The following is a 20642-nucleotide window of genomic DNA, read 5'->3' on the forward strand; positions in this document are numbered from 1 at the left end:
TACCACCCTCGACCGTATGTTCGATACCTGTGATTAACGGCAGTGGGTATGAGTTTGTATGGCGTCGTCACGTGAAGAGACCGAGATACCGCAGAAATTGGAAATTCCTCTCGGAAAGTGCGTCATTATTACAGGGGCGTCTAACTCATTTGAGCCCGGGGGCCACGTGGTAGAAAAAAACGCTCTGGGGGCCGGACTCGGGGAAAAAACAGAGAAATAGAGAAAGAGAGAGATACAGAGAAAGGAAGTGGGAAGAAAAAGAATCGTGAAAAAGAGAAAACAAGAAAGACACGGGAAGAAAAAGAAAGAAGATATTGAGAAAAAGAGAAAACGAGAGGAAAAGGGAGAGAGATGGGGAAATAGAAAAAGAGTGAGAGCAAAAGAGAGAGAAGAGAAAAGGGAATGAGAATAGAAGAAAAAGAGGCAAATAGAGAACGGTGAAAGAGAGAAAAATAGAGAAAGGGAGAGAGGAAATGGAAAAGGGAGAGAAAGAGGCAAAGAAAGGGAGAACAAGAGAGGGAAAGGAGAAAGAGAGGGAGAGAAAAAGAGAGATACAAAAAAAGGAAGTGGGAAGAAAAAGAGTGAACTGTGAAAGAGAGAAAACGAGAAAGACACAGGAAGAAAAAGAAAGCAGATATTGAGAAAAAGAGAAGATAAAACGAGAGGAAAAGGGAGAGAGACGGGAAAATAGAAAAAGAGCGAGAGCAAAAGAGAGAGAAGAGAAAAAAGAATGGAAATAGAAGAAAAAGAGAAGATAAAACGAGAGGAAAATGGAGAGAGGGACAGGGAAATAGAAAAAGAGCGAGAGCAAATGAGAGAGAAGAGAAGAAAGAATGAGAATAGAAGAAAAAGAGAAGATAAAACAAGAGGAAAAGGGAGAGAGATGGGAGAATAGAAAAAGAGCGAGAGCAAAAGAGAGAAAAGAGAATGAGAATAGAAGAAAAAGAGGCAAATAGAGAACGGACAAAGAGAGAAAAATAGAGAGGAAATGGAAAAGGGAGAGAAAGAGGCAAAGAAAGGGAGAAAAGAGGGAGGGAGAAGAGAAAAAGAGAGGGGAAAAGAGAAAGAGGGGGAAGAGAAAAAGAGAAAAAGTAGTTTGCAATCATCTGTGGACTATGCAGCCCTTTGCAACTCATTCTGATGAAGGGCCAAACAAAGAAACAGGACTTGATTTGATTTGCTTGAATTTGGCCATGAAGAAGGTGGATATGAGTGCAAAACATCAAGCTTTGACAAAAAAAAGCAAAAAAATATTCTACTTTGCTGGGATTTAGCAAGGCCCTTCCTTCCTCCGTCCCTCCCTCCCTCCGTCCAGTGACTATTCCTTCCCTCACAATGTTTTTTCCCTTTTGCATGACCGGGCAGCTCAGGCGTTGATGACTTTTATCAGCATGGTCTCGAGGGAGGGAAAAAAAAAACCTGCCTTTTCATATGTAAACATTATCCATCATTTGGAATTGAATATTGGATTTCTCCTCTGTGGCCGGACAAAAGCGTAGACTTACATGATACGTGCACGGATACAAATGTGGCATTTTGATGACTCTGCCGGTTATTCCCCGCATGTATATTTAGGAATCCTCTGAATCAAAGGTGTCAAATGTGCGGTCGGCGGGCCGCATCGGGGTCGTTGAGTGTCGCAATCCGGCCTGTGAGACAATGTGAAGAGAAGTTCAAGAGAAAACGAGCTGCACTTTAAAATAGCTCCCCTTGATGTTGGCAATGCCTGGCCAGGACACTCACACACAAACTGGAGCTAGATGACTTTTTCCTGTCTTCCGCTCTCTCTTCCTCTCTTCCTCTCTTCCTCCCTCTCTCTCTCTTCCTCACCCTTTTTTCCTCTGCCTCTCTTTCTCCTCTTTTTCTCTCTCCCCTTTACCCTCTCTTCTCTCTTTTACTGTCTCTTTTTCTCACTATTTCTTGTTTTGTCCGTTTTTTCTCTCTTGCTATCACTCCTTCTCACTTTACCTTCTCTCTTTCTATATTTTTCCTTCTTTTTTTCTGTTCTCTCACTTCTGTCTTTTTCTCTCCCTCTCTTTATCTCTCTCTTTTTGTCTTTCCGTTTCTTTTTTTCCTCTTCACCCTTTTCTTTCTCTTACTCTCCAGCACTGTATTGTTCTCTCTTTTTTATCTTTTGTCTTGTTTCTCTCTTTCTCATTCTCATTCTCTTGCTCGTTTCGTCTCCATTTCTCTCGCCTAGCTCTCTTCTTCTTCCTTTTATTCTTCTTATCTTCTCCCTTTAATCTTCTCTCCTCCCATTGGTCTCCCGAGCTCAAATGAGTTTGAGACTCTTGGTGTAAATGTTATTTTCCAAACAGGGAAAAGCAAAAAGTCTCAGAATCTCAGTTTATTCTAGGCAAGCTTTTCGACCCTGACTCACTCCTGTTTTTGCTCCCGACTGTTTACCGGCTTCGACCCGTTTTTTGATCTCGACCAGGTCTACTCTCCTCTCCTGGTTTTCGACTCGTTTCCGATCCCGATCACATTTTTGCTATTCTTTCCCAACGACTGACCCGTTTTTTGATCTCGGCCACGTCTACTCTTCTCTCCTGCCTTTCGACTCGTTTCCGATCCTGATCATGTTTTTGCTCTTCTTTCCCAACGACTGACCTGTTTTTTTTTTTTGTTCCCGACACTGCCACGTCTACTCTCCTCTCCTGGCCTTCGACTTGTTTCCAATCCGATCATGTTTTTGCTCTACTTTCCTGACTACTGACCCATTTTTTTATCTTGACCACATTTACTCTCCTCTCCTGGCTTTCGACTCGTTTCCGATCCCGATCACGTTTTTGCTCTTCTTTCCCGACGACTGACCTGTTTTTTGATCTTGACCACATCTACTCACCTCTCCTGGCTTTCGACTCGTTTCTGATCCCGATCACGTTTTTGCTCTTCTTTCCTTGCTACTGACCCGTTTTTTTATCTTGACCACATTTACTCTCCTCTCCTGGCTTTCGACTCGTTTCCGATCCCGATCACGTTTTTGCGCTTCTCTCCCGACTACTGACTCGTTTTTTGATCTCAACCACGTCTGCTCTCCTCTCCTAGTTTTCGACTCGTTTCCGATCCCGATCACATTTTTGCTATTCTTTCCCGACGACTGACCCCTTTTTTGATCTTGACCACGTCTACTCACCTCTCCTGGCTTTGGACTCGTTTACGATCCCGATCACTTTTATGCTCTTCTTTCCTGACTACTGACCCGTTTTTTGATCTTGACCACGTCTCCTCTCCTGGTTTTCAACTTGTTTCCAATCCCGATCACGTTTTTGCTCTTCTTTCCCAGCGAATACTTGTTTTTATTTTGTTCCTGACACTGCCACGTGTACTCACCTCTCCTGGCTTTCGACTCGTTTCCGATCTCGATCACAATTTTGCTTTTCTTTCCTGACTACTGACCTGTTTTTGATCTCGACCACGTTTACTCTCCTATTCTGGCTTTCGACTCGTTTCCGATCCCGATCATGTTTTTTCTCTTCTTTCCCAGCGACTGACCTGTTATTTTCGTTCCTGACACTGCCACGTCTACTCTTCTCTCCTGGCTTTCGACTCGTTTCCGATCCCGATCACGTTTTTGCACTTCTAACCCGGCTAATGTCCTGTTTTTTCTGTTCCGGAAGTCCCACTTTCGCATTCAGAGCGACCTGCTCTCCATGACCGGTGATCTCTGGATGGTGTGTGCGCTCCTTTCCCTTCTTCCCACTAAAACTGTGAGAAACGTTACGCGAGTGGGTCCCGTCCCTGTTCCGGCCCTCTCAAAGGCTGGATTTGAGACGGTGTCGGATTCCACGAAAAAACAAAAACGTCTTCCACTTCCCGTAAACGCCGAGTCAGCTCGGAGAAACAGCTGCGTCTCCGGGAGGGGGGGGGCAAGGGGTCCGCCGGCTATTTTTATATTTCCACGCTTTGTTTTCATTCCTTCCTCTAGAACCGGGGTCTCCAAATGGCGGCCCGGGGACAACCTGCGGCCCCACGAGGCTCGTTCATCCGGTCTGCCCAACAAATATGAAATCCTCCCACGAATGAAAAGGTCTTGATTTGTTGCCACTCTTTAGACCACGGGTGTCAAAGAGGCGGCCCGCGGGCCAGGTCGGGCCCGCTAAGGGATTGAATCCGGCCTGCCAGACAATGCTCAGAGAAGCGCAAGACAAAAACAAGATGCAGGTTGAAATAGGTCCACTTGATATTGCCAAAGCCAGGTGCCTCCAACAAAGACACTGTACTTGTATATATTTCTCTCTCTCTATTTCTCCCACTCTTTGTCTCTGTCTCTTTCACTCTCTGTGTCTCTCTTTTTCTCTTTCTTTGTTGCTCTTTGTCTCCTTCTCTGTGTCTTTTTGCCCCATTTTGCTCTCTGTTTTTCCTTTTCTATCTTTTCTCTCTTTCTCTCTCTTGCCTTCTCCTTTTCTCTTTCTCCCCTTCTCTCATTGCCTCCTTCTCTCTTTCTTTTTCTCCTTGATTTTCTCTCTCTCTCTCTCTCTCTCTCTCTCTCTCACACACACTCCCTCTCTCTACCTTTCTCTCAGTCTCTCTCTCTTTCCCTCTCATCTTCTCTGTTCTCTCTCTTGTTCTCTCTCTTTTTCCCTGCTCTCTTTCTTCCCCTTCCTCTTTCTCTCTTTCTCCCTCTCTTTTTTCTTGTTTTTACTCTCTACTTCTGTGTTCTGTCTCGTTCTCTCTTTTTTCTGTTCTCTCTCTCTTCTTCTCCTCTCTCTTTCTCTCCTTCTCATCTTCTCTGTTCTCTCCCTTGTCATCTCTCTATTTCTCTGTTCTCTTTCTTCCAGTTCCTCTCTCTCTCTCTCTCTCTTTCTCTCTCTCTCTCTCTCTCTCTCTCTCTCTCTCTCTCCCCTCTCTTTCTCTTCCTCTCTCTCCTTCTCTCTCTCGGTTTTAGGTTATGATGGTTTTGTGCCCCTCTCTCTGCAAAATATCGGGCGGAGAAGAAATATTAGTAGAAAGGAAAAAAAAATCTTAGCTTACTCCTGCCCTGGCCCCCTCTCTTCGTCACGTGTGTCCAACTCACGGCCCGCGGGCCAACTGCGATCCGCCTCCTTATTAATGCTAAGAGACGCACGAGAGAAACATTTTTAACATCGATGAGCTGCGTTTTTAAAAATCTCCCTTTGCAAAATGGCCACAAATCTCATTGTGTAAAATATTGACTCTAAAACACACCATCATGCCCACAGATTTAAAAAAAAAAAAAAAAATCCGCCTAAAAGCATTGCTGCTTCATCGGACATTCCTAGCGGTGATCTGTTTGTTTTGCTCTGAAACTCGTTTTTCAAAATAAACAGACTTATTCATGTATTCCCAATATGGTCGTTAGCCTCTGCCCTTTTGATTGACACCACTCTCAGCCAATAGCGGGCTTTCATTCAAAGTCGACTGCTAGCAATAGCCTATACGAGCCTGTTTGATGAAAGGGAGCTAGCCTCCTCTAGCCAGTAGTAACCCATGTCAATGTTGATTGACACAATGACCACAGATAAAAAAAAAAAAAAAAAATCCACCTAAAAGCATTGCTGCTTCATTGGACATTCCTAGTCGTGATCTGTTTGTTTTTCTCTGAAACTCCTCTTAAAAAAAATAAACAGACTTATTAATGTATTGATACAAGGGAGCTAGCCTCTTCCAGCTTCGAATACTTTCAGCCAATAGTAACCGATTTGAATGTTGACTGACACAATGACCGCAGATAAAAAAAAAAAAAATCCGCCTAAAAGCATTGCTGCTTCATCGGACATTCCTAGTCGTGATCTGTTTGTTTTGCTCTGAAACTCCTCTTCAAAAAAAATAAACAGACTTATTATCATGGATTGATGGTGGAAAGAGGAGTGAAACATACGTCACTTTAAAAATGTCAAAAAAAAAATGGTCAAAGTCAGATACACATTTGTTTTAACTTGTCAACATCTGGCCACATCTGGAAAAATGTGTCAAATATGATGTTTACTTTTTCAGATTGTGATAAAATTTCACAAAGTAGCAGTTAAGGCTTCAAGCTATTTGTTTTCAAGATGGCCGTGCGACACTCCTCTGCGGGACATTGGATTGCAAAACAAATCTGGCGAGAATTAAAATCTTCTATTTGTGAGCTTTCCAACTCAGATGGGTCAATGTTGAGAAACAGGGCAAAAACAGGTCAATGGCCAGGGTGGAGGAGCAAAGATGGAAACGGGTCCAGAAACGAGGTCGGCAACAGGTATCAGGCAGGAAACAAGGCCAAAACAGGTCAATGGCCGGGACGGAGGAGCAAAGGCAGTAACAGGTCCAGAAAATAGGTCGGTAACAGGTATTGGCAAGAAAACAGGGCCAAAACAGGTCGATGACCAGGACAGAGGAGCAAAAACATAAACAGGTCCAGAAAAGAGGTCGGTAACGGGTATCAGGCAGGAAACAGGGCCAAAACAGGTCGATGGCCAGGGTGGAGGAGCAAATATGGAAACGGGTCCAGAAACGAGGTTGGCAACAGGTATCAGGCAGGAAACAGGGCAAAACGGGTCGATGCCCAGGACAGAGGAGCAAAAACAGAAACAGGTCCAGAAAAGAGGTCGCTAACAGGTATCAGGCAGGAAACAGGGCCAAAACAGGTCGATGGCCGGGGTGGAGGAGCAAAGATGGAAACGGGTCCAGAAACGAGGTTGGCAACAGGTATCAGGCAGGAAACAGGGCAAAACGGGTCGATGCCCGGGACAGAGGAGCAAACCAAAAACGGGTCCAGAAAAGAGGTCGGCAACAGGTATCAGGCAGGAAACAGGACAAAAACAGGTTGATGGCCAGGACGGAGGAGCAAAAACAGAAACAGGTCCAGAAAAGAGGTCGCTAACAGGTATCAGGCAGGAAACAGGGCCAAAACAGGTCGATGGCCGGGGAGGAAGAGAAAAAGCAGAAATGGGTCCAGAAAAGAGGTCAGAAACAGGTATCAGGCCAGAAACAGGGCAAAATGGGTTGATAGCCAGGACGGAGGCAGAAATGGGTCCAGAAACAGGTTGGCAACAAGTATCAGGCAGGAAACAGGGCAGGAGAATGTCAGAGAGTACAAAAGCTTGCCTAGCTGAAAGCTTAGGTTCGCAGACGGTCTGACGGCTTCCTTTCGAAAGACGGGAGTTTAAAGAGTCCGACAGCCAATCGGGTCCCGTGGCCGTTGGTGCCAACGGGGCAAGCTAAGGGGTTAATTAAGCTCAAATGAATTTGCCACCCCTGCCCCACGTGCAGATAAAGCAGGGGTGTTAAACAGGTGGCCCGCGGGCTGAATCGGGCCTCCTAAGGGATTGAATATGGCCCCCAAGACAATGCTGGGGGAAGCACAAGAGAAAAACGAGCTGCATGTTGAAATAGGTCCACTTGATGTTGCCAAAGCCAGCTGCCTCTCACATACACTGTACTTGTATTTACCCCCTCTCTCTTTCTCTTTATCTTCCTCTCTTTCTTTCTCCCACCCTCTGTTTTCTCTCACTCCCTATCTCTCTCACTCTTTCTGTCTCTTTTTCTCTTTCTTTGTTACTTTTATTCTCTTTCTCTGTGGTTTTTTTACCTTATATGGCTCTCTCTTCCTTTTTCCTTTTCTCACTCTCTTCTCTCTTTCTCTTGTTTTCCCCTTTTCTCTTTCTCTCCTTCTTTTTTCTCTCCTTCTCGCTTTCTATTTCTCTGTGGATTTCTTTCTTTCTCTTTTCATCTCTTTTTTTCTCACTCTCTCTCTCTCTCTCTCTCTCTATCTCTCTTTCTCTTTCTCTCTCTCTCTCTCTCTCTCTCTCTCTCTCTTTCTTTCTCTCACTCTCTCTTCTCCTCTGTTTTCTCTCACTCTCCATCTCTCTCTCACTCTCTCTGTCCCTTTGTTTCTTTCTTTGTTCCTTTTTGTCTATTTCTCTGTGTCTTTTTACCTTATATTGCTCTCTCTTCCTTTTTCCTTTTCTCACTCTCTTCTCTCTTTCTCTTGTTTTCCCCTTTTCTCTTTCTCTCCTTCTTTTTTCTCTCCTTCTCGCTTTCTATTTCTCTGTGGATTTCTTTCTTTCTCTTTTCATCTCTTTTTTTCTCACATTCTCTCTCTCTCTCTCTCTCTCTCTCTCTCTCTCTCTCTCTCTCTCTCTCTCTCTCTCTCTCTCTCTCTCTCTTCTCTCACTCTCCATCTCTCTCTCACTCTCTCTGTCCTTTTGTCTCTTTCTTTGTTCCTTTTTTTTGTCTATTTCTCTGTCTTTTTACCTTATATTGCTCTCTCTCCCTTTTTCCTTTTCTCACTCTCTTCTCTCTTTCTCTTGCTTTTCCCTTTTCTCTTTTTCTCTCCTCGCTTTCTATTTTTCTGTGGATTTCTTTCTTTCTCTTTTCATCTCTTTTTTTCTCACATTCTCTCTCTCTCTCTCTCTCTCTCTCTCTCTCTCTCTCTCTCTCACTCTCTCTCTCTCTCTCTCTCTCTCTCTCTCTCTTTCTCTCACTCTCCATCTCTCTCTCACTCTCTCTGTCCTTTTGTCTCTTTCTTTGTTCCTTTTTTTTGTCTATTTCTCTGTCTTTTTACCTTATATTGCTCTCTCTCCCTTTTTCCTTTTCTCACTCTCTTCTCTCTTTCTCTTGCTTTTCCCTTTTCTCTTTCTCTCCTCGCTTTCTATTTTTCTGTGGATTTCTTTCTTTCTCTTTTCATCTCTTTTTTCTCACAATCTCTCTCTCTCTTTCTCTCTCTCTCTCTCTCTCTCTCTCTCTCTCTCTCTCTCTCTCTCTCTTTCTTTCTCTCACTCTCTCTTCTCCTCTGTTTTCTTTCACTCTCCATGTCTCTCTCACTCTCTCTGTCCCTTTGTCTCTTTCTTTGTTCCTTTTTGTCTATTTCTCTGTGTCTTTTTACCTCATATTGCTCTCTCTTGCTTTTTCCTTTTCTCTCTCTCTTCTCTCCTTCTCTTTATTTCCCCTTTTCTCTTTCTCTCCTTCTCTTTTCTCTCCTATTTTTCTGTGGATTTCTTTCTTTCTCTTTACCTCTCACCAGTTTTCTTTTTATCTCTTTTGTTTCTCACATTCTCTCTCTCTTTCGCCCTTTCTCTCTTTGCTTGTCCCACCTTTTCTCTTTTCAATTCTCTCGAATATATTAGTCTGGCCCCCGAGAGCATGTTTGGTCTTTTGTGTGGCCCCGGGGTTTAAATGAGTTTGAGACCAAGGCTAACGCGCGTCGGCCCCGGGGTCCGTCCCATCGAACTGACGTCTCCCGTTTTCGCTCCCGTCAGACTCGTACTCGGCAGCGAGCGGCGAGGGCAGCCCGTCCGCCTCGGCGACGTCCCCGCCGTTGTCTTCGGGCCCCGGGAGCCCGGCCCCCGGCGATCCGGCCCCCGGCTCGCCCGGCTCCAAACGCTCCGTCAGCACCCTGAAGAAGTGGCTGAGCGCCCCCGTCCGCAAGCTGAGCGCCGGGGCCAAAGGGGAACGGCAGGGGTCCAAAACCCAGGACGGGGTCCCTCCCCGACCGCCTCCCCCCGCTCTTCCGTCCCGGAGCCCCGAGCGGCCCCTCCGCGTCCTGCCTGTGACGCCACTGGTGAGGAGACCCTTTTTTTCTTCTTTTTTGAAGCTCCTTTGGAGCTGAGACAAGTCTCATTTCTTTGACTCGCTGTTTCTCAAGCGGTGGGTCGCGGGCAAAAAGTGGGTCGCGGGTCCTTTGCCGTGTGTTGGGAATGAATGATCAAAATGAACAGGAAAGTTGACATTTCCACACGTGTGGAGTCCGCGTGAAGCCTTCTCCTGAAGTCCTTTAGCTTTTTCTTATCGGCCCACGTCTCCCCGCGAGACGGTGTGCCGGCTCCTCCCATGGGCGCGCCAAGGAAACCCAACGCGGGGCTTCACAATCTCGTCCACGAACGCCTTGATGTCTGGAACATTCTGTTTTAGCACACTCACGCGTCCTGTTATCAACAGAACTAGACAAAATATCATGCATTTGGAACAGGCTGCCCTGTCATTGAACTCAAGCCAACTCAGGGAAAATCTTCAGTGCATTATAAGTCAATCGTATAAAATCCTTTATGGTCAAAATGTACAAAATCCTTTATGTGGCAAAATGATGACACTCCTTAACAGTAGATGGCAATAATAAGAAAAAACATGCCCAGTTCGTCCATATAATTCTTTCAAACTCCGTATTAAAGGACATGTTGAATAATAACTGCTTTTTTTTCCTGTATTGACTTTTTGTTAAGCTAAACAGAAAAATAGTTCATTTTGGTTAAATGTAGAATAGAATAGAATAGAATATACCGTATTTTCCGCACTATAGGGCGCACCCCCAAAAAATTTATTTTGGTCCTATATCTTCCATAAATAAGGCGCACCAGATGATAAGGCGCTACAATGGGATTGTGGACAAAACAGTCAGATGGTTCAGTCCAACTGATTTCCCCCTTAACATTCCCAAAGCTTGCAAAGAAGCAAATACGTGTCTCAGACATGTACGGAAACAGTGTCCGTACGATGTCACTCAAATGCATCGTTCCATCATTCGGAAGGTTAAAGTCTTGGGATTCAAGAAATGCCAACCATTCCTTAGTTTCTATTTTCTTTTTCGCTCGCAACTTTACTGTGCGTATGACAATAAACACTTGGAATTGAGTTGAATTCACTCAACTCATCACAGCAACATCGAGATCGAAGTTCTCACGTTCAATAATGATACACAATCATGGTCTTCTTACAACCGTGAGTGAAGTAAATCCAGGAGAGTCAAATATTTACAAATACAGACTAATGAAACATGTTTCTTTATGGCGTAGTTTAGCAAGCTTGCTATTCAGTCATCTTTTTCGGCCAATTGCAGGGTTTGTTTCGGCCCTCTAGCCTATCCGAGGCTCCGAATAACTTCAGCCAATAGCGATCGATTTAACGGATGATTGACACATCTTTTTCGGCCAATTGCAGGGTTTGTTTCGGCCCTCTAGCCAATCCGAGGCTCCGAATAACTTCAGCCAATAGCGATCGATTCAAATGATGATTGACACATTGGTTAGCCAATGAAACGCCGGTATATAAATCCCAGCATACATTGCGGACGACTCCACGTTCGGGGGAAAATCGAGTCGGCGGCTGTTGCGCAAGTTGCGAGACCTTGCGATTTAATATTGAGCCATATATAAGGCGCACTGTATTATAAGGCGCATGGTCAGCTTTTGAAAAAAATGAAGACTTTTAGGTGCGCCTTATAGTGCGGAAAATACGGTACCTTTATTGTTATTGTTACAAAATGGGTTAACATATTGTGACAACGAAATTGGGCATGTATTTTAAGTTTGTGGATAAAAATGCTACAACAGAAAATGTTCCACCCCCATTGTTATTGAAAAATGCAGCTCAGTAAGGAAAAGAAGCATACAGTTTGCAGTGTTTTACGGAAACCTGTCTAGCATCCCGGACGCTAACATGGAGCTATCCGGCTTCAGCGCTGTAAGGGCAGACAGAGACTCTTTAGCCTGCGGGAAGCCAAGAGGAGGCAGACTCGCTATCTACGCGGACACGAGGCGGTGTAACCCTGGACACAAAGATTTCAATCTGCCGCAGGGACGTCCAACTTTCGGCCTAGCGTGTGACGTCCTCCACTCCGCTGTTGCTAAACTACAACACAGCACCCCGAGGCCATCCTGTTCATCTGTCAATAAAAGACAAAAGGATACTGCAGGAAGAGTAAATTTCCCTACGGAGATGAATCAAGTAGCTATCTATCTATCTATCTAAAAGTTAGGTAGCTAAAAGTTGATTAGCAAAAGCGCTAGAGCTAGATTCAATTTGTTAATAATCAACACAAGGATACTGCTGGAAGTCTGAATTTTCCTACGGGGATGAATCAAGCTATCTCTCTCTCTCTCTCTCTCTCTCTCTCTCTCTCTCTCTCTCTCTATATATATATATATATATATATATATATATATATATCCATGGTATCTATCTATCTATATCTATTTATGATATCTATTTATGGTATCTATCTATCTATCTATCTATCTATCTATCTATCTATATCTATCTATGGTATCTCTCTCTCTCTCTCTCTCTCTCTCTCTCTCTCTCTCTCTATATATATATATATATATATATATATATATATATATATATATATATATATATATATATATATATATATATATATATATATATATATATATATATATATATATCCATGGTATCTATCTATCTCTATCTATCTATGGTATCTATCTATCTACCTATCTCGTTCTATGGTATCTATCTATCTATCTCTATCTATCTATCTATATCTATGGTATCTGTCTCTCTCTCTCTCTCTCTCTCTCCCTCTCTCTGTCTCTCTCTCTCTCTCTCTCTCTCTCTCTCTCTCTCTCTATCTATCTATCTATGGTATCTGTCTCTCTCTCTCTCTCTCCCTCTATCCATCCATCTATCTCTCTCTGTCTCTCTCTCTCTCTCTCTCTATCTATCTATCTATATCTATCTATGGTATCCGTCTCTCTCTCTCTCTCTCTCTCTCTCTCTCTCTCTCTCTCTATCTATCTATCTATCTATCTATATCTATCTATGGTATCCGTCTCTCTCTCTCTATCTCTCTCTCTCTCTCTTTATCTATCTATCTATCTATCTATCTATCTATCTATCTATCTATCTATCTATCTATCTATCTATCTATCTATCTATCTATCTATCTATCTATCTATCTATCTATCTATCTATCTATCTATCTATCTATCTATCTATATCTATGGTATCTCTCTCTCTCTCTCTCTCTCTCTCTCTCTCTCATCTATCTCTCTCTCTCTTTTTCTCTATCTATCCATCTATGGTATCTGTCTCTCTCTCTCCCTCTCTCTATCCATCTATCCATCTCTCTCTCTCTTTCTCTCTCTCTCTCTCTCTCTCTCTCTCTATCTAGACATCTATCTGGATTCTATGTACTCTAGACCTTTTGGCCGGATGAATCAGGGTGGGATGCTGACTGCTTCCTGGCGTCAGAGCAGCTGAGAACCGTTACAAAAACCAGTCCCTGAAACGATTGACTTTTTGATTTTCCGATGCCGATCGACCGACTTGGTTTTGTAAAGCGGGAACGTTGTCTTCCCCGTTTTGTGTTTGCGCACGACAGGAACGGAGAGACGGGTTGGCCAGCCCCGAGGACCTATCGCCGGCCACGCTTCGATCCCCCGACCGCGACAGCCGGGTCCCGGTCGGAAACGAGGTGGGTCCCCGCGAAATATCGCTCGACTTATGCGAAACGAGGTGCCTTCTAACGGACCCTAGCGTGGGTTAGGGTCAAGTAAAATGCTGGCAGTACAAAAACAAACAACACACAAGAAGAACACGTGGACGACCAAACTGTCGTAGAATCGAGGCACAGACAGGGTTGAAAAACGTCACCGGAGCGAAAGACAGGCTCTTTCCTTTTTTTGTTCTGGATGGAACAAGGCCCGGACACTTAAGTCCGTGCAAGAGGAGCTAGATATTTAGACTCTCTCTCATTTGCTGCTCTCCCAGGATTTTGGCAACGCATACTCAAGTCAAGTCCCATTTCTTTGTTTGGCCCTTAATCACAAAAATGTCTCAAAGGATTGCACAGGATTACAATGACACCATGACCTGATCTTAAACCAACATGCAGGCGAGGAAAAACTCAAAACTATTCATCAATTTTCATCAAACGAAAACAACCAGACAGAAAAAAGAACTGCGCACAACCGAACTGTCATAGAATTGATGAAGAACGTAGGTCGGGATCATTTCAATGCCAGAAAGGTTTTTCTGCCAGGTGGGCCTTGTTCAGTCCAGAACAACAAAGGCAACAGATACTCCAGCTTGATTTTTGCATGCGGGAGGAGATGCGTCACCCACTTATATGCTCCTTTCTCCAATTTCTACTTTGTCCTCTCCAAAATGATCAGACAAAAACAGCCCCCCCAAAAAAACCTCACTGTCAAAGAATCGATGCACGAACATGGGTCATAAACTTCACAATGGCAGAGAACGGTCATCTATTTAGAACAAAAACCACAGACACGTCAGGCATCACCAAACGGTCCTAGAACCGTCGTAAATCGGCCTCGGCAACACAAGGCGGAAATCTCACAATGCCGGAAAAAAGCCGTCTGTCGGGCGGGGCCAAGTTCCATCCAGAACAACAAAGGCAACACACACTCAAGCCTGATTTTTGCATGCATCTAAAAACTTTCACTGTCAAAGAATCGATGTACAAACATGGGTCATAAACTTCACAATGGCAGAGAACGGTCATCTTCTATTCAGAACAAAAACCACAGACACTACAAGCATAGCCAAACTGTCACAAGCCAGGAACGGAGACAGGACCCAAAAGCGTTCGTTTTACTCAGTTTTTATTGAGAAAGAGAGAAGCGCGTGCATCCACCATCCCATGATTGTCGGTCGCGGGTAGCAGAGAGCAGGAAAGCGGAAGTGGCGCTTCCGTGTCGAGCGAGGATAGTCGTAGGCGGCGGGAAAACAGGTCAATGGCCGGGACGGAGGAGCAAAAACAGAAACGGGTCCAGGAACGAGGTCAGCAACAGGTATCAGGCAGGAAACAGGGCAAAACGGGTCGATGGCCAGGACAGGGGAGCAAAACAGCAACAGGTCCAGAAAAGAGATTGGCAACAGGTATCAGGCAGGAAACGGGGCAAAACAGGTCGATGGCTGGGACGGAGAAGCAAAAGCAGCAACGAGGTTGGAAAAGAGGTTGGCAACAGGTATCAGGCAGGAAACAGGGCAAAACAGGTCGATGGCCGGGACGGAGGAGCAAAACAGAAACGGGTCCAGAAACGGGTCGGCAACAGGTATCAGGCAGGAGCCAATTTTGCTAAGCTGAAAATGCGTGAGGGCCGACGATTCAGCCTGGCGTTCTTTCAACACTCATAACTCCGTCCAAGGTTTGTAGCGCTCGGTCGTCGGTGTCGTCACCTCGTAGCTCGCCTTTGTAGCGTTTTCATTGGACTCAATATTTTATTCTTTGAAAAGAGCTTTAGTCTCTCGGTCAATGAGGCAGACGCCATTGTTTCGGATTTGGGTGAAAAAACAATGCAATTCCCCTCGCAGTCAACTTTCCTTTTTTAATGCCACCTCGTAGCTCGCCTTTGTAGCATTTTCATTTGACTTGATATTCTATTCTTTGAAAAGAGCTCGAGTCTCTCGGCCAACGAGGCAGACACCATTGTTTCGACTTTGGATTGAAAAAACACTGCAATTCCCCCTCGCAGTCAACTTTACTTTTTTAATGCCACCTCGTAGCTCGCCTTTGTAGCATTTTCATTTAACTTGATATTCTATTCTTTGAAAAGAGCTCGAGTCTCTCGGCCAACGAGGCAGACACCATTGTTTCGACTTTGGATTGAAAAAAGACTGCAATCCCCCCTCGCAGTCAACTTTCCTTTTTAATGCCACCTCGTAGCTCGCCTTTGTAGCATTTTCATTTGACTTGATATTCTATTCTTTGAGAAGAGCTTGAGTCTCTCAGCCAACGAGGCAGACGCCATTGTTTCGACTTTGGATTGAAAAAAGACTGCAATCCACCCTCGCAGTCAACTTTCCTTTTTTAATGCCACCTCGTAGCTCGCCTTTGTAGCATTTTCATTTGACTTGATATTCTATTCTTTGAGAAGAGCTTGAGTCTCTCAGCCAACGAGGCAGACGCCATTGTTTCGACTTTGGATTGAAAAAAGAATGCAATCCCCCCCTCGCAGTCAACTTTCCTTTTTTAATGCCACCTCGTAGCTCGCCTTTGTAGCATTTTCATTTGACTTGATATTCTATTCTTTGAAAAGTGCTTGAGTCTCTTAGCCAATGAGGCAGACGCCATTGTTTCGACTTTGGATTGAAAAAACACTGCAATTCCCCCTCGCAGTCAACTTTACTTTTTTAATGCCACCCCGTAGCTCGCCTTTGTAGCATTTTCATTTAACTTGATATTCTATTCTTTGAAAAGAGCTCGAGTCTCTCGGCCAACGAGGCAGACGCCATTGTTTCGACTTTGGATTGAAAAAAGACTGCAATCCCCCCTCGCAGTCAACTTTCCTTTTTAATGCCACCTCGTAGCTCGCCTTTGTAGCATTTTCATTTGACTTGATATTCTATTCTTTGAGAAGAGCTTGAGTCTCTCAGCCAACGAGGCAGACGCCATTGTTTCGACTTTGGATTGAAAAAAGACTGCAATCCACCCTCGCAGTCAACTTTCCTTTTTTAATGCCACCTCGTAGCTCGCCTTTGTAGCATTTTCATTTGACTTGATATTCTATTCTTTGAGAAGAGCTTGAGTCTCTCAGCCAACGAGGCAGACGCCATTGTTTCGACTTTGGATTGAAAAAAGACTGCAATCCCCCCTCGCAGTCAACTTTCCTTTTTTAATGCCACCTCGTAGCTCGCCTTTGTAGCATTTTCATTTGACTTGATATTCTATTCTTTGAAAAGAGCTTGAGTCTCTCAGCCAACGAGGCAGACGCCATTGTTTCGACTTTGGATTGAAAAAAGAATGCAATCCCCCCCTCGCAGTCAACTTTCCTTTTTTAATGCCACCTCGTAGCTTGCCTTTGTAGCATTTTCATTTGACTTGATATTCTATTCTTTGAAAAGAGCTCGAGTCTCTCGGCCAACGAGGCGGACGCCATTGTTTCGACTTTGGATTGAAAAAAGACTGCAATTTTCCCTCGCGGTCAACTTTCCTTTTTGAATTTACAGTCGCCAGGCTAAAATTGTCACAGAAAGCCCGTTTATTTTTGTTATCCTGATTCGTTATCGATCTCGTCGGCCTCTGGCTTCCTATCCTTCCACGCCAGACCGGCTTCCTAACGTGCATGATTCCCCATTTCCCGTCAAATAAAAGGCTCGTGTGAGAACGTCACGCGTTTGGGTCCTGATCCTGTTCTGGTCCCTGACAGCCCGCATGCGAACGTAAGGCGAGAACGAAAACCTTGTGTTTCCGTGTGTTCCAATTGAGATGACTCAACGTTAGTAGCACTTGCAGCGATTGGGGACAAAGCATTGTCTTTAACCTCCAAACGGACCCAAACGCAGCATTTACCTTACCTTGGGTATTTCTCGGATCGGGATTTGAGGCGCATCGTACAGGAACCGATAAAAACTGATGCGGTGCTCCAAGAGATGGGACCAGTATTAATATTAAACTGGTCAATAGATGACATATTCCAATTATTGATTGAGCCCTCAGTTATCCATTTCCTGTGAAAAAATCGGGAAACAGGCTGCGGTCGGAGTCGGAGCGACCCGAAGGAAAAGATTAGGGTTTTTTTTCCCTGGCGGACCGACAAAAAAAACTGACACAATGAGGCCTCGGGAAACAAACGGCTCCTTGGTCCCGGCCAAAGCGTTGCTCGCAGAGGTTTGTTTTTTTTTCTTTTTTTTTGCAGACGTTTCCATGACTCTCTAAACATCAACGAGAGCGCAAATAACAGGGACCGTAGGGTGATGACCCATCCCCCCGAAATGCAGTTTTCGTCCTGTGTTTTCCAGGTTGGGAAAGTGCTTGAATTTTGGATGAGGCGCTTGAAATTGTAAGGACGGGTCTTAGGTTAGAAGACGAATCTCAATGATTGTCCGTCGAATATTTGTTTCAGATTTCGTCTCGTTCGCGTTCGTTGTTGAGTTTCGTTTGTTTCCATCGTGGGTTTTTCTTTTTTGTCGACTCGGTCTCGAATTTGATATCCGAAAGCGTCGAAAAGTTTTAAGGTCTCGAATTTGAGCTGTAGGAACCTCGCTGGCCTCGGCTGCCTGGGGAGGACGGAGACGAGGAAGGCAGAAAGCCGCGGCCTCCTCTCCTCAGCCAGGAAGCCACGGTTCTCTTTTTCCCGATCTCTCGGCTGAGGGATGTGACGAAAGGGAATGAGAGACTTGTCTGATACCGTGCACCATTTCAAAAAGTTTAAACCGAGGTCAAAGCGTTGCTCGCAGAGGTTTGGTTTTTTGCAGACGTTTTCCATGACTCTCTAAACATCAACGAGACCGCAAATAACAGGGACCGTAGGGTGATGACCAATCCCCCCTAAATGCAGTTTTCGTCCTGTGTTTTCCAGGTTGGGAAAGTGCTTGAATTTTGGATGAGGCGCTCGAAATTGTAAGGACGGGTCTTAGGTTAGAAGACGAATCTCAATGATTGTCCGTCGAATATTTGTTTCAAATTTTGTCTCGTTCGTGTTCGTTGTTGAGTTTCCTTTGTTTCGATTGTGGATTTTTCTTTTTTGTCGACTCTTGAATTTGATATCCGAAAGCGTCGAAAAGTTTTAAGGTCTTGAATTGAACATGTCTTAAGCCGAGACCAGGAAGACGGAAAGCCACCGCCTCCTCTCCTCAGCCGGGAAACGTGGCCATAGTAAGCCACGGTTCTCTTTTTCCCGATCTCTCGGCTGAGGGATGTGACGAAAGAGAATGAGAGACTTGTCTGATACCATGCACCATTTCAAAAAAGTTTAAACCGAGGCAGCAATACCCATCATTTGTAAAACGGTCTTCCGACGTAGAAAGATCTTGCGCAAAATCAAAATCATTATATAATACACCTCATTTTCTATTTTGAAACAAATAGCTTATCAATTAGCTTTCATTTTTTTCAGGAGAAAGACATTTTAGAACAGGGGTCTCCAACGAGTGGCCCAGGAGCCGTTTGCCACCCTCAGGATGATAGTTTGAGGCCCTTATTAAAAGTTTGGCTACCCCATCTGCAAAATAATGGAGGTCAACTGAGTATTTTGGGGATTTTCCCTGTCGGGTGCCCCTAGTGGCTGCAGTGAGCATAACAGGTGCTCACAAGGATGAACGGAGCACATTCACCTCAATGAGGTTTCTTATGTCGGCTGCCGCCTAGAGTCCGTCGTGGGTACTGCAGCTGCCGTTGCAACTAAATGGAGCCCGTTCGTTTAAATCAGGGCTGTCAAAGTCATTTGAAGTCGGGGGGCCACACCATAGAACAAACATTCTGTCGGGGGCCGGACCAGTAGATTAGAAAGAAAAAAAAGAGAGAAAGAAATAAGAGAAAGAGGGAAGGAAAGGGCGAGAGGGCGTGACAAAGAAAGAAAAAGAGAGAGAGAGAGGGAGAGAGCGTGAGCAACAAAAGAGATAAAAAGTCGTGAGAGAGGGGGAAAAGAAAGGGAGCGGAAGAAAGAAATCCAAAGAGAATTAGAAAGACAGAAGGAGAGAAAAGAGAAAAGAAAGTGCGAAGGGTAGGAAGAGAGAAAGAGAAAAGGAAAAAAGGAAGTTAGAGCAAAAGAAGTTAAAAAGACACAGAGAGAAAGAGACAGAGAGTGGGAGAAAAGGGGTGGAAAGAGAGAGAGAGAGAGAGAGAGAGAGAGAGAGAGAGAGAGAGAGAGAGAGAGAGAGAGAAATACAAGTAGAGTGTCTTTGTTGGAGGCACCTTTCTTTGGCAACATCAAGCGGACATATTTCAACCTGCAGCTTGTTTTTCTCTTGCGCTTCTCTGAGTGTGATTCAATCCCTTGCCCGCGGGCCGCCTGTTTGACACCTGTGGTTTAAATGGAGTATTTTTGGACAGCCAGTTTCCTAAGTCCGGCGCCTCTAGCGGGCGAGGTGAGCTCTGCAGGTGACATGGTTTCGAAAGTCTTGTAGCCCCTCAAGTGCCCCCCACCCGCAGTTTTAGGACCACCCAAGTCTGGTCCTAGAAAAGAGGCACCCAAGGGAGAGGGATTCGAACATCTGCTCGCCATCAGGGAGCATCCGTTGGCAAAACCGGCCGGGGGGCCGACGAGGGGCCCCGGGGGGCCCCGGCAGCCTCCCTGGAGCCGAGTTTTTCCCGGGGCGAGCGCTACAATCTGTCAGCTTCAAATGGAAACTAAAAACAAGACTTCAAACGTAAGACTAAGCCTGATTGATCTTTGTTGCGCTTTCCAGGATGACTCCAAGATTTAAGACCCTGAAGAAAGACCAATACGCCAGGGTCGGAAAATGGAGGAATCTGTTTAGGTTAAAGGGACAGTGTGTATATCATATTGCGCCTCCTAGCGTAAAAATGATCATTCATAAAGAAAGAGAGAGAAAGAAATAAAGAAAGAGAGAAAGAGGGAAGCATGGAGAGAGAAAGAAAGGGAGCAAGAAAGAAAGAAATGGAGAAAGCAATATTAAAAGAGAGCAAAAGAGGCAAATAAAGAAAGAGAGAGGGGAAAAAAGAAAGAAAAAAGAAAGGAAGAGGGATATAACAAAAGAAGAAGAAAAAAATGAAATGAAAGAATACAGAAAGCGGGAGAAAAAAGAAAGAGAAAGGGAAAAAAGAAGCATAACAGAGAGGGAGAGAAAGTGAGAAAGACTGAGAGTGAGAAAGAGAGAGCAAGAAATGAAGAAATAGAGAAAAAATAGAGAAACAGAAAAAAAAGAAAGAACAAGAGAAAGAGAGAGGGCAAGAAAATAAGAAATGGAGAAAGAAACAGAGAAAAGGGAGAAAAGAGTAATAAAGAAAGATTAAAAAAGAGAGCATAAAAAAGACATTGAGAGAGAGAGAGAAAGGAAAAAAGAAAGAAAAGAGAAAGACGGAGAGGGAGGGTTCAAGAAAGACGGACAAAAAAGTCATCACAGTTGCTCTGCGACTTGTGCCCGGAATCTAAAACTGCGGCTCGTTTTTCTCTTGTGCTTCTCTCAGAATTGTCTCGCGGGCCACTCGAAATGATGTGACGGGCCGCATGTGGCCCGCGAGCCTTGCGTTTCTT

General features: G+C 44.6%; 2 protein-coding genes across 2 annotated transcripts in view; both read left to right on the forward strand.

Annotated features, from left to right (window-relative positions):
- Positions 1 to 20642, forward strand: part of LOC148368257 (uncharacterized) — a 541253-nt gene that overhangs the window by 170517 nt on the left and 350094 nt on the right. The window lies entirely within an intron of this gene.
- The window catches only part of arhgef25a (Rho guanine nucleotide exchange factor 25a), a 72670-nt gene that overhangs the window by 31319 nt on the left and 20709 nt on the right, over positions 1 to 20642 (forward strand). The window contains exons 3-4 of the mRNA XM_088330182.1: positions 9201 to 9502; positions 13064 to 13156. Of these exons, the coding sequence (XP_088186308.1) occupies positions 9201 to 9502; positions 13064 to 13156 (395 nt within the window). The remainder of the gene's footprint in view (positions 1 to 9200; positions 9503 to 13063; positions 13157 to 20642) is intronic.

Source organism: Urocampus carinirostris, chromosome 3, assembly GCF_059441175.1.
Source record: "Urocampus carinirostris isolate Australia breed hairy pipefish chromosome 3, RoL_Ucar_1.0, whole genome shotgun sequence".
NCBI lineage: Eukaryota > Metazoa > Chordata > Actinopteri > Syngnathiformes > Syngnathidae > Urocampus > Urocampus carinirostris.